We start from the raw sequence: 11,720 nt of genomic DNA on the forward strand, positions 1-11,720 counted from the left end.
GCGCGCGCCGAGGCGTTGCGTCAATCTGCGGTGACCGCCTACTATTTTTTGGTCAAACTAATCACGCCGATTGGGCTTTTCAAACCCACGGTCCACTGAGCACAGTCACAAAACTGCAGCCCGGCGACGCCGACGCGTCCGGGGCGAACACGGGAACCGCGGCCGCAAGTCACCGGCCCACGTCCCGGGGGCCTGCACGGCCCGAGCGCGCGCCTTGAAATCTGAGCCGCGGCGCGCCCACGAGGCCAAGTGGCCTCTGTCGGCGCCCTGTTTCCCCTGGCGAGTCTCCTGGTGCAGGGGCAGGAAGGCCACGGCCGGGTCCACTCTTGGGTTGGGCACCTGCGCGGGATGCCGCGTGCGCCAGGGCGTGGCGTAGGGCGTGGCGGGGGGGGGGCACGGCGCGGCGGGGCACGCTCTGCGACCAGCCGTGGCGTCTTACGGTGCGTGGCGTGCCGTGCCGCGCCGCGCAGGCGCACAGGGGCCGCTGCTGGCGGGGTGGGCGTGGGGGGGGGGGCGCGTTGTGTGGCGGCCTGTTGCGGTGAGGCCCTCGGCCTGGGGCTGTCTGGGGCTGTCCCAGCTGGCTGCGGCCCCCTAGTCTGGGAGGCCCCGTTGTAGAGGCAGGCGAAGGTCGCAGTCCGTGGGGAGGCGTGAGGATGTGGGAGGGACAGTCGCGGCGAGAGCAGGGCAGCGGAGGTGAAGGTGTCTCCTGGCCTTTGAGGTCTTGCTCCCTTGGGCGTGAAAGTGAAGCGAGAGCTCCCTGGGGGAGGCCCCCACTCCACCCCTAACTAGGAACTGGGTGCTCCTGCACAGGTGTAAGCCCACAGTGTGAGTTGCCACGGTCAACCAGCCAAGGTGACCAAGGCGTTGTGGTTTGCCGGGGGTGTGATGTTCCAGTTTTATTACTGAGGTATCCCAGATGTCCTGCTTGCTGAAGTGACCTTGCTTTGCTTTTCCGGCCTGTCTTCTCCCAGAGCAAACCTGGGAGTTTGCTCTCCTGGGAAGCTGGAGGAGGCCTCTTAATTCTCCCTACTTCCTTGTTTATATTAGCCTGATGGTGCCCGGGACACCACGACTACAGCCAGCCCCAGCCAGGCCAGCCCCAGCCATGTCAGTCCTCGAACTGTAAAAACTTCAGTGGGAGCCTTCCTCCCTGAAGGTAGGTGGAAGACTGGAGGTCATAGCTGGCTTTCACCTTTGTCCAGCAGTAGTCAAATTTTGCCCAGTTGTGTAGGCGTGAGGATGATTCTATGCTCATTTCAGAGCTTTGACTATATAGATCTCTGATTTTGAGTTCCTGCCTCACTCTTGAATCTTAGGGTTCAGATGTTCAGTCAGAATAGCCATTAGTTGAAGTTTTCCCCTCCGCATCTGTCATTAAACTGGAAAAGCTAGCTAATTAGTGAATAGAAGAGGATCCAGACAGAGATGTTCCGTTTTTTCCTTTTCTAACTCAGAAAGCCTCGTGGTGAAACAGCTGTTTGGCTTATTCAGACTGAAGGATGGAAGCTCTGAGTAGGAACAGGGTGTGAATGGAAGAGGCCTGTCATTGTGAGTCTGGCTTTTGATTAGTCACCCAGTGTCTTCCCCAGTGAGACATGAGTTTGAGGTAATAAAATTCAGTGACTGAGATATATCTTGTCAACCCTGCAGTTAAATTACAGAAGTGGCAGAACTTACGTTTAGTTCTCTTTTTGTTTGAAATGAACGTCTTTGAGTCACCTTGGAAAGGGTGAGTGTTTTTCATGTGGCTCTAATGAGTCAATTCATAATGTCATTGTTAGCCAGATGACAGAAGGAAATTGGATATCAGGTCATGCTGTTATGGTCACCACTAGTTTTTATAATGGGAGCAAGTTTCCATATGAAACAGAGAAACGGAGACATGCATTTCCTGTTTTCCTTCTCAATTTCTCAGACATCTTCCCCAATAAATTGGTTTGAAATGGGGAAACTGAACAGCAATTTGATGTTGCCTCTCTAAGGTAGTAGCAGTCAGTCACTTATTTTCCATTCCAGGAAGAAATTAGAAATATCTATGGAGAGCAGGTATCTTAATGTCACCCGCTATGGCGACGCATTGACTACTTTTATCTTTTTGGTAGATGCAAACAATACGGCACTCAGAACAGACCCTAAAAACAGCTCTCATCTCAAAGTCCCCAGAGCTTGTGTTGCAATATGAGAACTTAGATGCTGGGGAACAGCGCTTGATGAACGAAGCCTTCCAGCCAACTAGTGATCTCTTTGGACCTATTACTTTGCATTCAAAATCAGATTGGATCACCTCCCATCCTGAGTCTCCCCAAGATTTTGAACAGTTTTTCAATGATCCTTACAGAAAGATACCCTCTCCAGAAAAATGCCATATTTATATACAGTCCATTGGTACGTATTGGTAATATACTGATTTTGGCTTAGTTTTGCAGTGGTGTGGTTGGTTTTCAGGGATAGTTTGGGCTTTCGGTCTGATTCAAGGCAGTTTTTATGGTCTTATCTATAGCTACACTGAGTGATCACTTTTGACATTCATTGTAGTGGTATAAGTTTTGTAGCCAAACTGAATTAAAAGAGGCTATTTTGTTTCTTTTTAATTCACGTTGACATCAGTGTAATTCCTTGATGATACGATGAAGGTACACTGAAAAATTGGAGTTGGTTTTTTCCTAATTCCAAGTTTCTAAATTATAGAAGGTGCAAAGACTGTTTTAATCATCTTAAAGTTGCTTTTTTTTAATTCAATATTGTAGGATCTCTAGGGAACACTAGAATTATCAGTGAAGAATATGTCAGATGGCTCTCCGGCTACTGTGAAGCATTTTTCTATGGCTTGACAGTAAAACTCCTAGAACCGGTTCCTGTTTCTGCAACAAAGTGTTCCTTTAGAGTCAATGATAACACACAAAACCTCCAAATTCATGCAGGTGAATTTAACCATTTTATAATTTGAATTGAGTAAAGGAAAAAAAGTATCATATCTACACATGTACATTTCTTTTTAATTAGGGGACATCCTGAAGTTCTTAAGAAAGAAGAAACCTCGAAATGCATTCTGTGTTGTGGGGATAACAATGATTGATCTTTATCCAAGAGACTCCTGGAATTTTGTCTTTGGACAAGCTTCTTTGACAGAAGGTATTACTTTTTACCTTGTTGGTGGAAACTTCCTCAGCTTGCTAAGAGTATTTGGTGATGTCAAAAGAGGAAAAAATTGCCACTAACCATAACTTTGATACTTAAAGCTGTAGTGATTTCAGTGTGATGACATGCTGTGCACTGATGATCTGGGCTCCTCCCCAGGCCTGCCATTCACTAGCCACATGATCTTGAAGGTCCATATCTTGAATAATACATATTCCGCACAGTTGCTTCAAGATTACTTATAAAAATAGCATAACCATCCCTGGCAGATATGTAGGCATTGAGCACAACAGATGTTGAACATAAGTGATTCAGTAGCAAGGCAAAGTAAACAAAGGTATTTGAATTATCATTACCCTGAGTGAAAATCTTTCTCATTGCTTTTCAATTCTTGACTTTTTCTAATCATTTTGTGTAGTCATTTTGTAATCATTTTATGGCATAACCATAGTGTGATTATAAGTGTATGCATCTGTCTCATTATGTGTCTTGTTATGTGTTAGTGTGAGATATAATAAACTTTGATTGGGAACCCTCCATGCTAATATTGGGGATGGGAAAGGATCTGTAAGTAAATCAAACTTTTACCTTTTCTTCCTCCTCTTCCTTTTACTTTCTCTCCCTTTCTTCCCACCTCTCCATTTTTGCTCTTTCTTTTCCTCTTCCTCCCACGATCTAGGACAGGTTCTAAGGGGAAAAGACAACTGAGCTAAGGGGAGTGGTTGTCCATTTGTATTCTGGGAGTGGGGAGTAAGTAAGTACCAGGGACTATTCTGAGAGTTTATGGTCTTCTGGATATTACTTTTAGGCTGGGGTTTGGTAGGATGGGAGTGGTGGATTCTCTGATAAATGTTTGTTACTAGATAGCTCTCTCTTAGTCACTGATCAGAAGGGTATAGAATCTCTTCTACCTACCCCATTCATCCTCAGTTCTCCATTTACATGTGGTTCTGTATAGCTACCCTCACCATCACCATGCCCCTGTCTACACACTCTTGGGGAGTCCGGTTACTGCTGTCTTTCTGATTTTTATGGTGTAAGCTTGCTTTTTATCAGAAGCTCTCCCCTTTGATTATTAACCTGATAGAGATGAAAACATTAAGTCTAAAAAGCACTGTATTTATTCAGATATTGGTAGCTAATTTATTTTATGTAGTTGAGTAGTCAGGAAACATTCCCCCAATTGTTGTTTCTATTTTAACCCACACTTAAGAAGCAAATAAGAAAATTAACATCCTAAGAATGATCCATGTTTCTTTACTAGAATGAAAAGATATCTATATTTCAATCTTTTCTGTACTGATGACTGTTCTGTTTTTGGGGTAAGTTTCTTAAATATTGTATGCCATAAGAACAGAGTTAGGATTTATCTGCTAGGCAATTAAGACAGTATCTTGCCAAAAGTGACCTCGTTTCCCCCAAGTTTACAAAGATTGGCAGAAATATTTATTTACTAAAGATAATAATCTTCTCTTTGTAGGATGATTAGAAGAAGAACATGTCCTTGCCTAAGGTATTATTGTAATGAAATATGCGTGCCCATACTTGTTTGACCAGAAGAGGTCACTTGTGGTACATGAATAGGTCTATCTTAACTTCCAGAGTGCTGTCATTCTCTCGATTTCAAATATCAATTGAACTTTTCTAATAGTGAGGCAAGGGACTTTCTCTTTGAATGAAATTGGATTGGACAAACTTCTAAGAGTTCATTTGTAAAAAGTTCCATTCAAAAAATTCCTTTAATCACTTTCAAATACCAATTGAAAGAGACAAAATTGACAATTTAACTAAGTTGAATTATAAAGCAGTCCCCTGTACTGTAGAATGAGTGGTATAGGAAATTGTATTCTTTGTGTATGCAAAGATGGTTGCTAGAACTGTAACTGTAACACAGGAAGTCATTTTCAAGGGCGTTTATTCTGATGGCCAGATACCACCCACATGATACAGTTGTGCTGTGCTAAAAAGGAGGTGGGTTGAGTGGTAAGAGGAAAGACCTTTGTGAAATTAGAGAACAGAAGTAATTCATGTGAGCTGGGCAATAGTAGTCTTTCCAAAGCATCTCAGCCCTGACCTAGAGAATTGTTTGCTGAAATTGACTGTTACTGGAAGGAAGGCGGTGCTGTTTGTGTGTTTTGTTTGTGCCATATTACGTTCTGCTGCTACTGCTCCTTGGTTAAGCGGTATTTGTATGGACAATGAAATATGATGGTGTGTTTGTTCCTTCATTTGTATTCACACAGGATTCCTAGTGTTTTTTAAAAGTATTGTTTAGCCAAGGGAAGTTAGAAGTTAGTTTAATTCAGTATTATCCAGCAAGTTTTGAGAGTATTTGAAGATTTAGTTTATATCACAACTTTTAATTAGGTGTTCTAGCTGCCTCTTATATGCACAAGAGAATTTATTAAATTCGGTTTTTATGTAATAATATAATTGCCTTCTACATACCCACCACTGTGGTGGATACAGAAGAAATGCAGCTGTTGTTTCCTAGAGCAGTGATTTTCAAACTGACATATTAGTGGATTGGGGAATCAGGTGGATCACAACCAGCAGTTTAAAATGAAATAGAATGTGCATGTGTGTATGTTTCAGAATATTTAGATATATATAAAAACAAAGAGATACAGAAAAAAATTTCCTCATATTTATAAATATATATTCTCTAGATATAAAGGATATGTTTACCTGAAGCAAAAGATTAACAAAACAATATTTAACATGTACTATGTGCAAAGAACTCTGGTATTTTCTATTTGATTTCATTTAAAAAGTTCTAAATTGATTTTAGCACCCACTACTTTGTTGCCACCTGCTGTGTGAAAAACACGGCTCCCTTGCAGTTTCTCAAGTTAGTGTGTGAAGAGTACAGGTATTAGAATTACCTCGAGAATTTTGCTAAAAATTGAGATCACTGGGCCTGGTTTAGAACTACTTAATCAGAAACTCTGGGGATGGTGCCTAGATACCTGTTTTTCATCAGTTTCTTAGGGAATTTGCTTAAAATCCAGGGCCTTTTTCAGACTAAATCAGAAACTCTGAGGATAAGGTCCAAAAGATGCTTTCTAAGTAGGTATCTTGCTACTTAAATGAAGAATACCTACTTAAGTAGGTAGGTATTCTTGTTCACTAGAGTTAGAGAATCATAGCTGTTGAAGTTGTAGAGCTTTACCTGTTGATGGAGTTGATATATTAACTCAGCAAGTAAATGTTGCATGTGACATTCGTAGAAAATTAAGACTTCCTATGTAGGGAGATCATATATGTGAAGAATGAACCCCTTCTCATTATAAAAATAATAGAATGGGATTTTGAGGGAACCTTCATATAGGTCTTAGAGAGGTAGTGTAGTCTACATTTATAAGTGATTATGATATATTTTTATTTTTGAGTATCTGAAGCCATACCATGTATCTAAATATATATGAATTGTGTTACATGTAAAAAGAGTTGTTTTCTCTCCTACTTTTCATTCTACTGGATTAAGTTGTAAGGCTTTCTGTTTGCCGTGATATAGTCGTTAAGTAATATTTCCTAGACTTGACCATTTCCACCCTATCTGACCCCAGGTAAGTTTCTCAGCCTTGGTTTCCTCATCCTCATCCTCATCCTATGTAGTAGCACTCTCATAGGGTTACTATGATGATTAAGATAATGAGTGTAAGGCACCAGGTACCATCTCTGGTATTTGGTAACAGCTATTTTAATTACTGTTATTCAAAGAAAAAAGGAGGGATTATTGTTATGATACCCATAAAGTAAGCCTAGAAATGAAAAGTTTTCAGACGCCAATGCATCTTAACAGGGTTAGCTGTTCTTCCTATCCCTCTTCTGGGTCTCATGATTTCTCTGGTTTGTGGGGTCTCTGCCACAAGTTTTACTTGTGCCACCAGTTTACTTTATAAAACTGCCCATAGTTTTATAGCTCCTCTTAATCTGGCCCTCTTAGTTCTTATCTTATAATGTGACTGTGTGTGGTTCATGTGATTGTTTTCCACTGCTTCTTTGGGAGTACTTGATTTGGACTTATCTTTGAGAAAATGACTTTTTGTGTGTGTGTGGGGGGAAATACTCTGAAACTTTTACTTTCTCAAGAGTGAGAAATTCCATTCTTTCAGGGTTGGGCAAATTGTATAGCAGAAGGAGATTTTGACAGGGCAGTCTGGGACAACAGTCCTTCATCTTGGCAGACCTTGAGTGTACTAGGCTGTGTGCACGGTGGTGCAGATGGGTCCTCACTGAATGCTGTCTTACTAGGGTTTTTGGGTTTTTTTTGTCTTTCCTTCTGGAATCTTATTCACAATCTGCTGTTGCTTTTCCTGTTTCTGTAGGTGTAGGGATATTCAGCTTTGCAAGGTATGGCAGTGATTTTTATAGTGCCCACTATAAAGGCAAAGTGAAGAAGCTCCAGAAAACATCTTTAAGTGACTATTCAGTCTTTGATAACTATTATGTTCCTGAAATCACTAGTATTTTGCTGCTTCGATCCTGCAAGGTGAGTTGTTTCAGAAAGCTTTGGAAGTGTTTTTTAAAGAGATTTTAATTACCAAAATTGTATATAAACCATCCTTAAGTTATGGATGACACATATGACACATTTATAATATACACATACACATATCCACATTTTGGTGGATATTGCTTGACTGAACTGGTCAATAAAAATAAAATTTAAATGGATACCTTAATGTTAAAGTTTACAATATCTGTGCTGGTTTTTCACCTGTTAATTGCAAATAGCCTCTGCTGTACCCATATCCTCATCATAGTTTGACTCCAGAATTCTGCTGTGAATAGGTAACTTGCTCTTTCAGTCTGCATGATGGGTATTATTAGCAGATGGTTCTTGGTACCAAGATGCCCAGAAGTCTCCCTGGTAATGACTGCATGTATGTAGAGGCTTGTGTCACTGACTATGTAAAGGTGAAGTCGTTCTCTTTTTAGTTGTGTGATAATTACTACATGTTTTATTTTAATTCTTAATATAATTTAGAATATTACTAGTTGAGTTCTCTTTTATGACAATTAAAAACTCACTACACAGTTTTCAAACTCCATGTCTCCAAACTCAGATACGTCTGGGAGAATGTAGAATTCTGGAACACTGGATGATTTTATTTTATATAGATATTCTTTCAGTTAATTAGAGTGATAGAAGCATATCAAGATTTTTCCTCCTTGGCTATGTTATCTCGTTAAATAATCAGTGTGGAATTTTTTTACCTCCCTTGCTTTTGACACAGTTTTTTGTTTGGATAGTTTCCTTCCGTCATATCTTCTAAATCAGGGGTTGGCAAACCTTTCCTGTAAAGGGCCAGTTAGTAAATATTTTAGGCTTTGCAGGCCATAGGTGTCTGTTGGAACTACTCATCTCTGCCGTTGTAGTACAAAAGTAGCTGTAAACAGTATGCAAACGAGTGCTATTTGTTTTAATTAAAATTTATTTATGGACATTTACATTTGGATTTCATCTCAGTTTTCAACTCCTAAAATATGATTCTCTTTTGATTTTTTTTTTTAACAAATTAAAAGTGTAAAAACCGTTCTTAGCTCATGGACCATACAAAAACAGGTGGTGGACCAGATTTGGCCTGCAAGCTATAATTTCTATCCACTATTCTAAATAAAGCAAACTGTACCAGATTCTTTTGGGGAATACACATGAAATAAAGGAAGTGTTTCCATCCTTGAGGGGCTTGCTTGAAGGAGATAGCAGTTACATAAGTAAAGAACAACTAGATTTTAGATTCTCTGGGGCTCATTATAAATGCTTTTATTGAATTTATTGAACAGGCCCCTCTTTTTTTTTTTTTGGTGATGGTGGTCCTTTAGCTAAGTGCTAGGGTACAAAAACGAGTAAGAGGCAGCCCTTGCCCTTGAAGTATGTGGTCTACTAGGGGAGAGAGAAATTAATATTTAAGTGCAGTAGAGTGGTAAAACTGTAATGGGATACATATAAGAACATATAAGGTACGGTGGGATGCTCCTCCTGGCAGAGACAGCTAGAGCAGAGGTACAAAGTATAACATACTGTTTGGCATGAACACCAGGGTAAGGAGTTTAGGTTAGTTATCATTGAAGGGCTCACTGAAGTTGGTCACTGTGATATAGATAAAGTTGGGTCCACAGGTTCTTTCTCCCGAAGTGACCGATAACTTGCTTTCCCCTACTCTCCTGGAAAACTCAAATACCCTTGTAACCCAGGTTTCAAAGCAGTTGGGCTGCTGCTCTGAGGGTTTGAGAGCCAGTACTTCAGGGTGATAACCACTCCCTTTAATTTCTGTATTCTTTATGTGCGGTAACCAAGGTAAGTTCATGCTAGGGCAGAAATTTGTTAATGAGGAGGATAGAGAATTTTTTGTGTGTGATGTCTTCACAGCTCTGCCATGATCAGGAAAAGCTGCTTTTCTGCAGTCTTTAGAGGACCTCTGCTCTCTGGCTTTCTCAAGGAGAATGGGCTTCTTTCAGTTCTGGTGTGCTTCAAGGTGAAATCTCAGACTGCAGCTCTGCTGACAGTTCTGATGCTTCCCCTGCCCCTGCTCATTGGAAAGTCTGTCTCTTCCTATTCCCTTTCTCTGTAGCCAGAGACCTGGGCCATTCTTCCCTTTACCCAGAGAAACTCTGCCTTCACTGATACTGTTTGTTGGGGTGTGAGACCTACCTCTCAGAATGGTGTTTTAAAAGCATGTTCCATGGACTTCCTCACCTGGTGTACTTTTAAATGGAGGTAGAGCCCCCTGCCCCAAACCTACTGAATCAGCATCTGTGGAGAAGGCCCCAGAATGTGAAATATAACAAGTACCTCCCTAGTCTAGAGCAGTAGTGCTCAACTGTGGCACTTTTGTCCACTAGGGGACAGTTGGTGATATCTGGAAATACATTTGGTTGTTACAATTAGGACACAAGTTCTCTTGGCATCTAGGCGGAGGTGCTGCTAAACATCCTACAATGCACAGGAACGTCCCCCTTCCCCCAGAAGAATTATATCTCAAAATATGTCAGTGGTCCTGAGAAACCGTGGTCCAAGTGAAGGAATTTAGTAAGGAAGGCAGTAGGCATTTACGGAAATAGGAAGGTTTAAGCCTGAAGATACACCTCTGGGTAGATTGACATTTTGGTGATGATGGTGAGTGGAGTTGCTCCTGTAAACTTGCTACTTGGAAGGTCAAGAAGAAAAGGGGTTGTGTAATTTTGCTGCTACTCTTGTGATGGTGGCGATGTAAAGCCTCACTGTGAATGTCTTGCAGACTTTAACCCATGAGCTTGGACACATATTTGGACTGCGGCATTGCCAGTGGCTCTCATGCCTCATGCAAGGCTCCAACCACTTGGAAGAAGCTGACCGCCGCCCCCTCAACCTTTGCCCAGTCTGTTTACGCAAGCTGCAGTCTGCTATTGGCTTCAGCATTGTAGAAAGATACAAAGTAAATGTGGAGGGGGGCCGAAGGGGGGAAGTGGTTGTTTAAGTAGCAAACTGCTAATTTCTATTAGGCTTGTTTCTAGAGCTGTAATTTATCAGAGGAAATTAGTGCAAAGATAAGCAGGAAACTGTGGTTTAAAGAGAAAAAGAAAACATCCGAAGAATTGTCTTTACTTTAACTTGCCTTTGAGAGCTTTACACATAATCACAAACCTAAATAGTTCGGTGAGAAATGGTGGAAGAGATTTCGCTGTTTCCCATCCTTTTAGGGCCAGAGAGCTTTACTTTGTGGAATGGATTATTGGTATGTCTGGCCAAGTTATTTTCTGTTTAAACTATTTAAATGTTTGGGGTGATGTATCTTTCCAAATATGGTAAAGAAGGTATGATGTCCATGAGGAGGAAAGGATGATTTTCTTGAAAAAGAAAGAGGGAAGGTAGCTAAAGTCTCTGTGTGTGTGTATGTGTGTGTGTGTGCTTGTGTGCTTGCCCACAGATATGCCAGTAGAAGCCTCCACACATGCATGACTGCTCATTCCGATGGCTACACACTTGCATGCTGCCCATACCTAGGTGCACCCTGAAGAATGTACTTACATGCGTCACATCCCAAGTGCAGTACACCTGCGTTGTGGAACATTTAGCTGGTTGAGAAAATCATTATCCACCATCCTAAAAAAAAACAAAACACAGTGTAAGAATTAGGGTATTTCTTTCTAAACTTTTCTCCTCCGCATATTCTTTTTTTTACCATAATTTGTAATCATAGTTTGTGTGTGCTTTTTCACTCAATATATCATAAGGGTTGTTTCATATCCATAATACCATCTTTATCAAATGTAACATCTTCATGGGGTAGTATAATTTACTGATTTAAACAATCAGTTTAGATGCCAATGTTTTTCTCTTGCCTAATACTGTTCTGCTGTGATTTGTTAAAATATTTCTGTTTTTCAAGGCACTGGTGAGGTGGATTGATGATGAATCTGTTGACATACCTGGTGAAACTGCAAAACACAGTCATGAAGATAATGTTTTGCCAAAACCCGTGGAAGCCTTTAAGGAATGGAGAGAGTGGATAATAAAATGCCTAGCTGTTCTCCAAAAATAAGGACCTTCAAATAGGAGTAATTAAAATAAAACACTTGCACTTATGCTTTCA

General features: G+C 40.9%; 1 protein-coding gene across 8 annotated transcripts; it reads left to right on the forward strand.

The window, feature by feature from the left end:
• The first annotated feature begins 378 nt into the window (after window positions 1-378).
• On the forward strand, window positions 379-11,720 carry AMZ2 (archaelysin family metallopeptidase 2). 8 transcript variants are annotated; one of them, XM_077163647.1, is made up of 10 exons: window positions 459-538; window positions 1,048-1,156; window positions 1,455-1,548; window positions 1,651-1,729; window positions 2,103-2,385; window positions 2,748-2,921; window positions 3,004-3,132; window positions 7,470-7,633; window positions 10,386-10,562; window positions 11,517-11,720. In XM_077163647.1, exons 5-10 carry the CDS (start codon window positions 2,103-2,105, stop codon window positions 11,667-11,669), a joined length of 1,080 nt encoding a protein of 359 aa, XP_077019762.1. In that variant the 5' UTR covers window positions 459-538; window positions 1,048-1,156; window positions 1,455-1,548; window positions 1,651-1,729; the 3' UTR covers window positions 11,670-11,720. The 8 variants fall into 8 exon arrangements, with proteins under 8 accessions (XP_077019764.1, XP_077019762.1, XP_077019758.1 ...); XM_077163649.1 differs by lacking the exons at window positions 459-538; window positions 1,651-1,729 and adding an exon at window positions 379-440; XM_077163643.1 differs by lacking the exon at window positions 1,651-1,729.

Source organism: Tamandua tetradactyla, chromosome 6 (genome assembly GCF_023851605.1).
Source record: "Tamandua tetradactyla isolate mTamTet1 chromosome 6, mTamTet1.pri, whole genome shotgun sequence".
Classification (NCBI taxonomy): Eukaryota; Metazoa; Chordata; class Mammalia; order Pilosa; family Myrmecophagidae; genus Tamandua; species Tamandua tetradactyla.

Bases quoted from the DNA above. Each gene is read 5' to 3' on its own strand.
- AMZ2 (XM_077163649.1), top strand. From the start codon at position 2,103: ATGCAAACAATACGGCACTCAGAACAGACCCTAAAAACAGCTCTCATC. The intron at 2,922-3,003 runs GTGAATTTAACC...CTTTTTAATTAG, and splicing joins AAACCTCCAAATTCATGCAG to GGGACATCCTGAAGTTCTTA. The intron at 3,133-7,469 runs GTATTACTTTTT...CTGTTTCTGTAG, and splicing joins ACAAGCTTCTTTGACAGAAG to GTGTAGGGATATTCAGCTTT.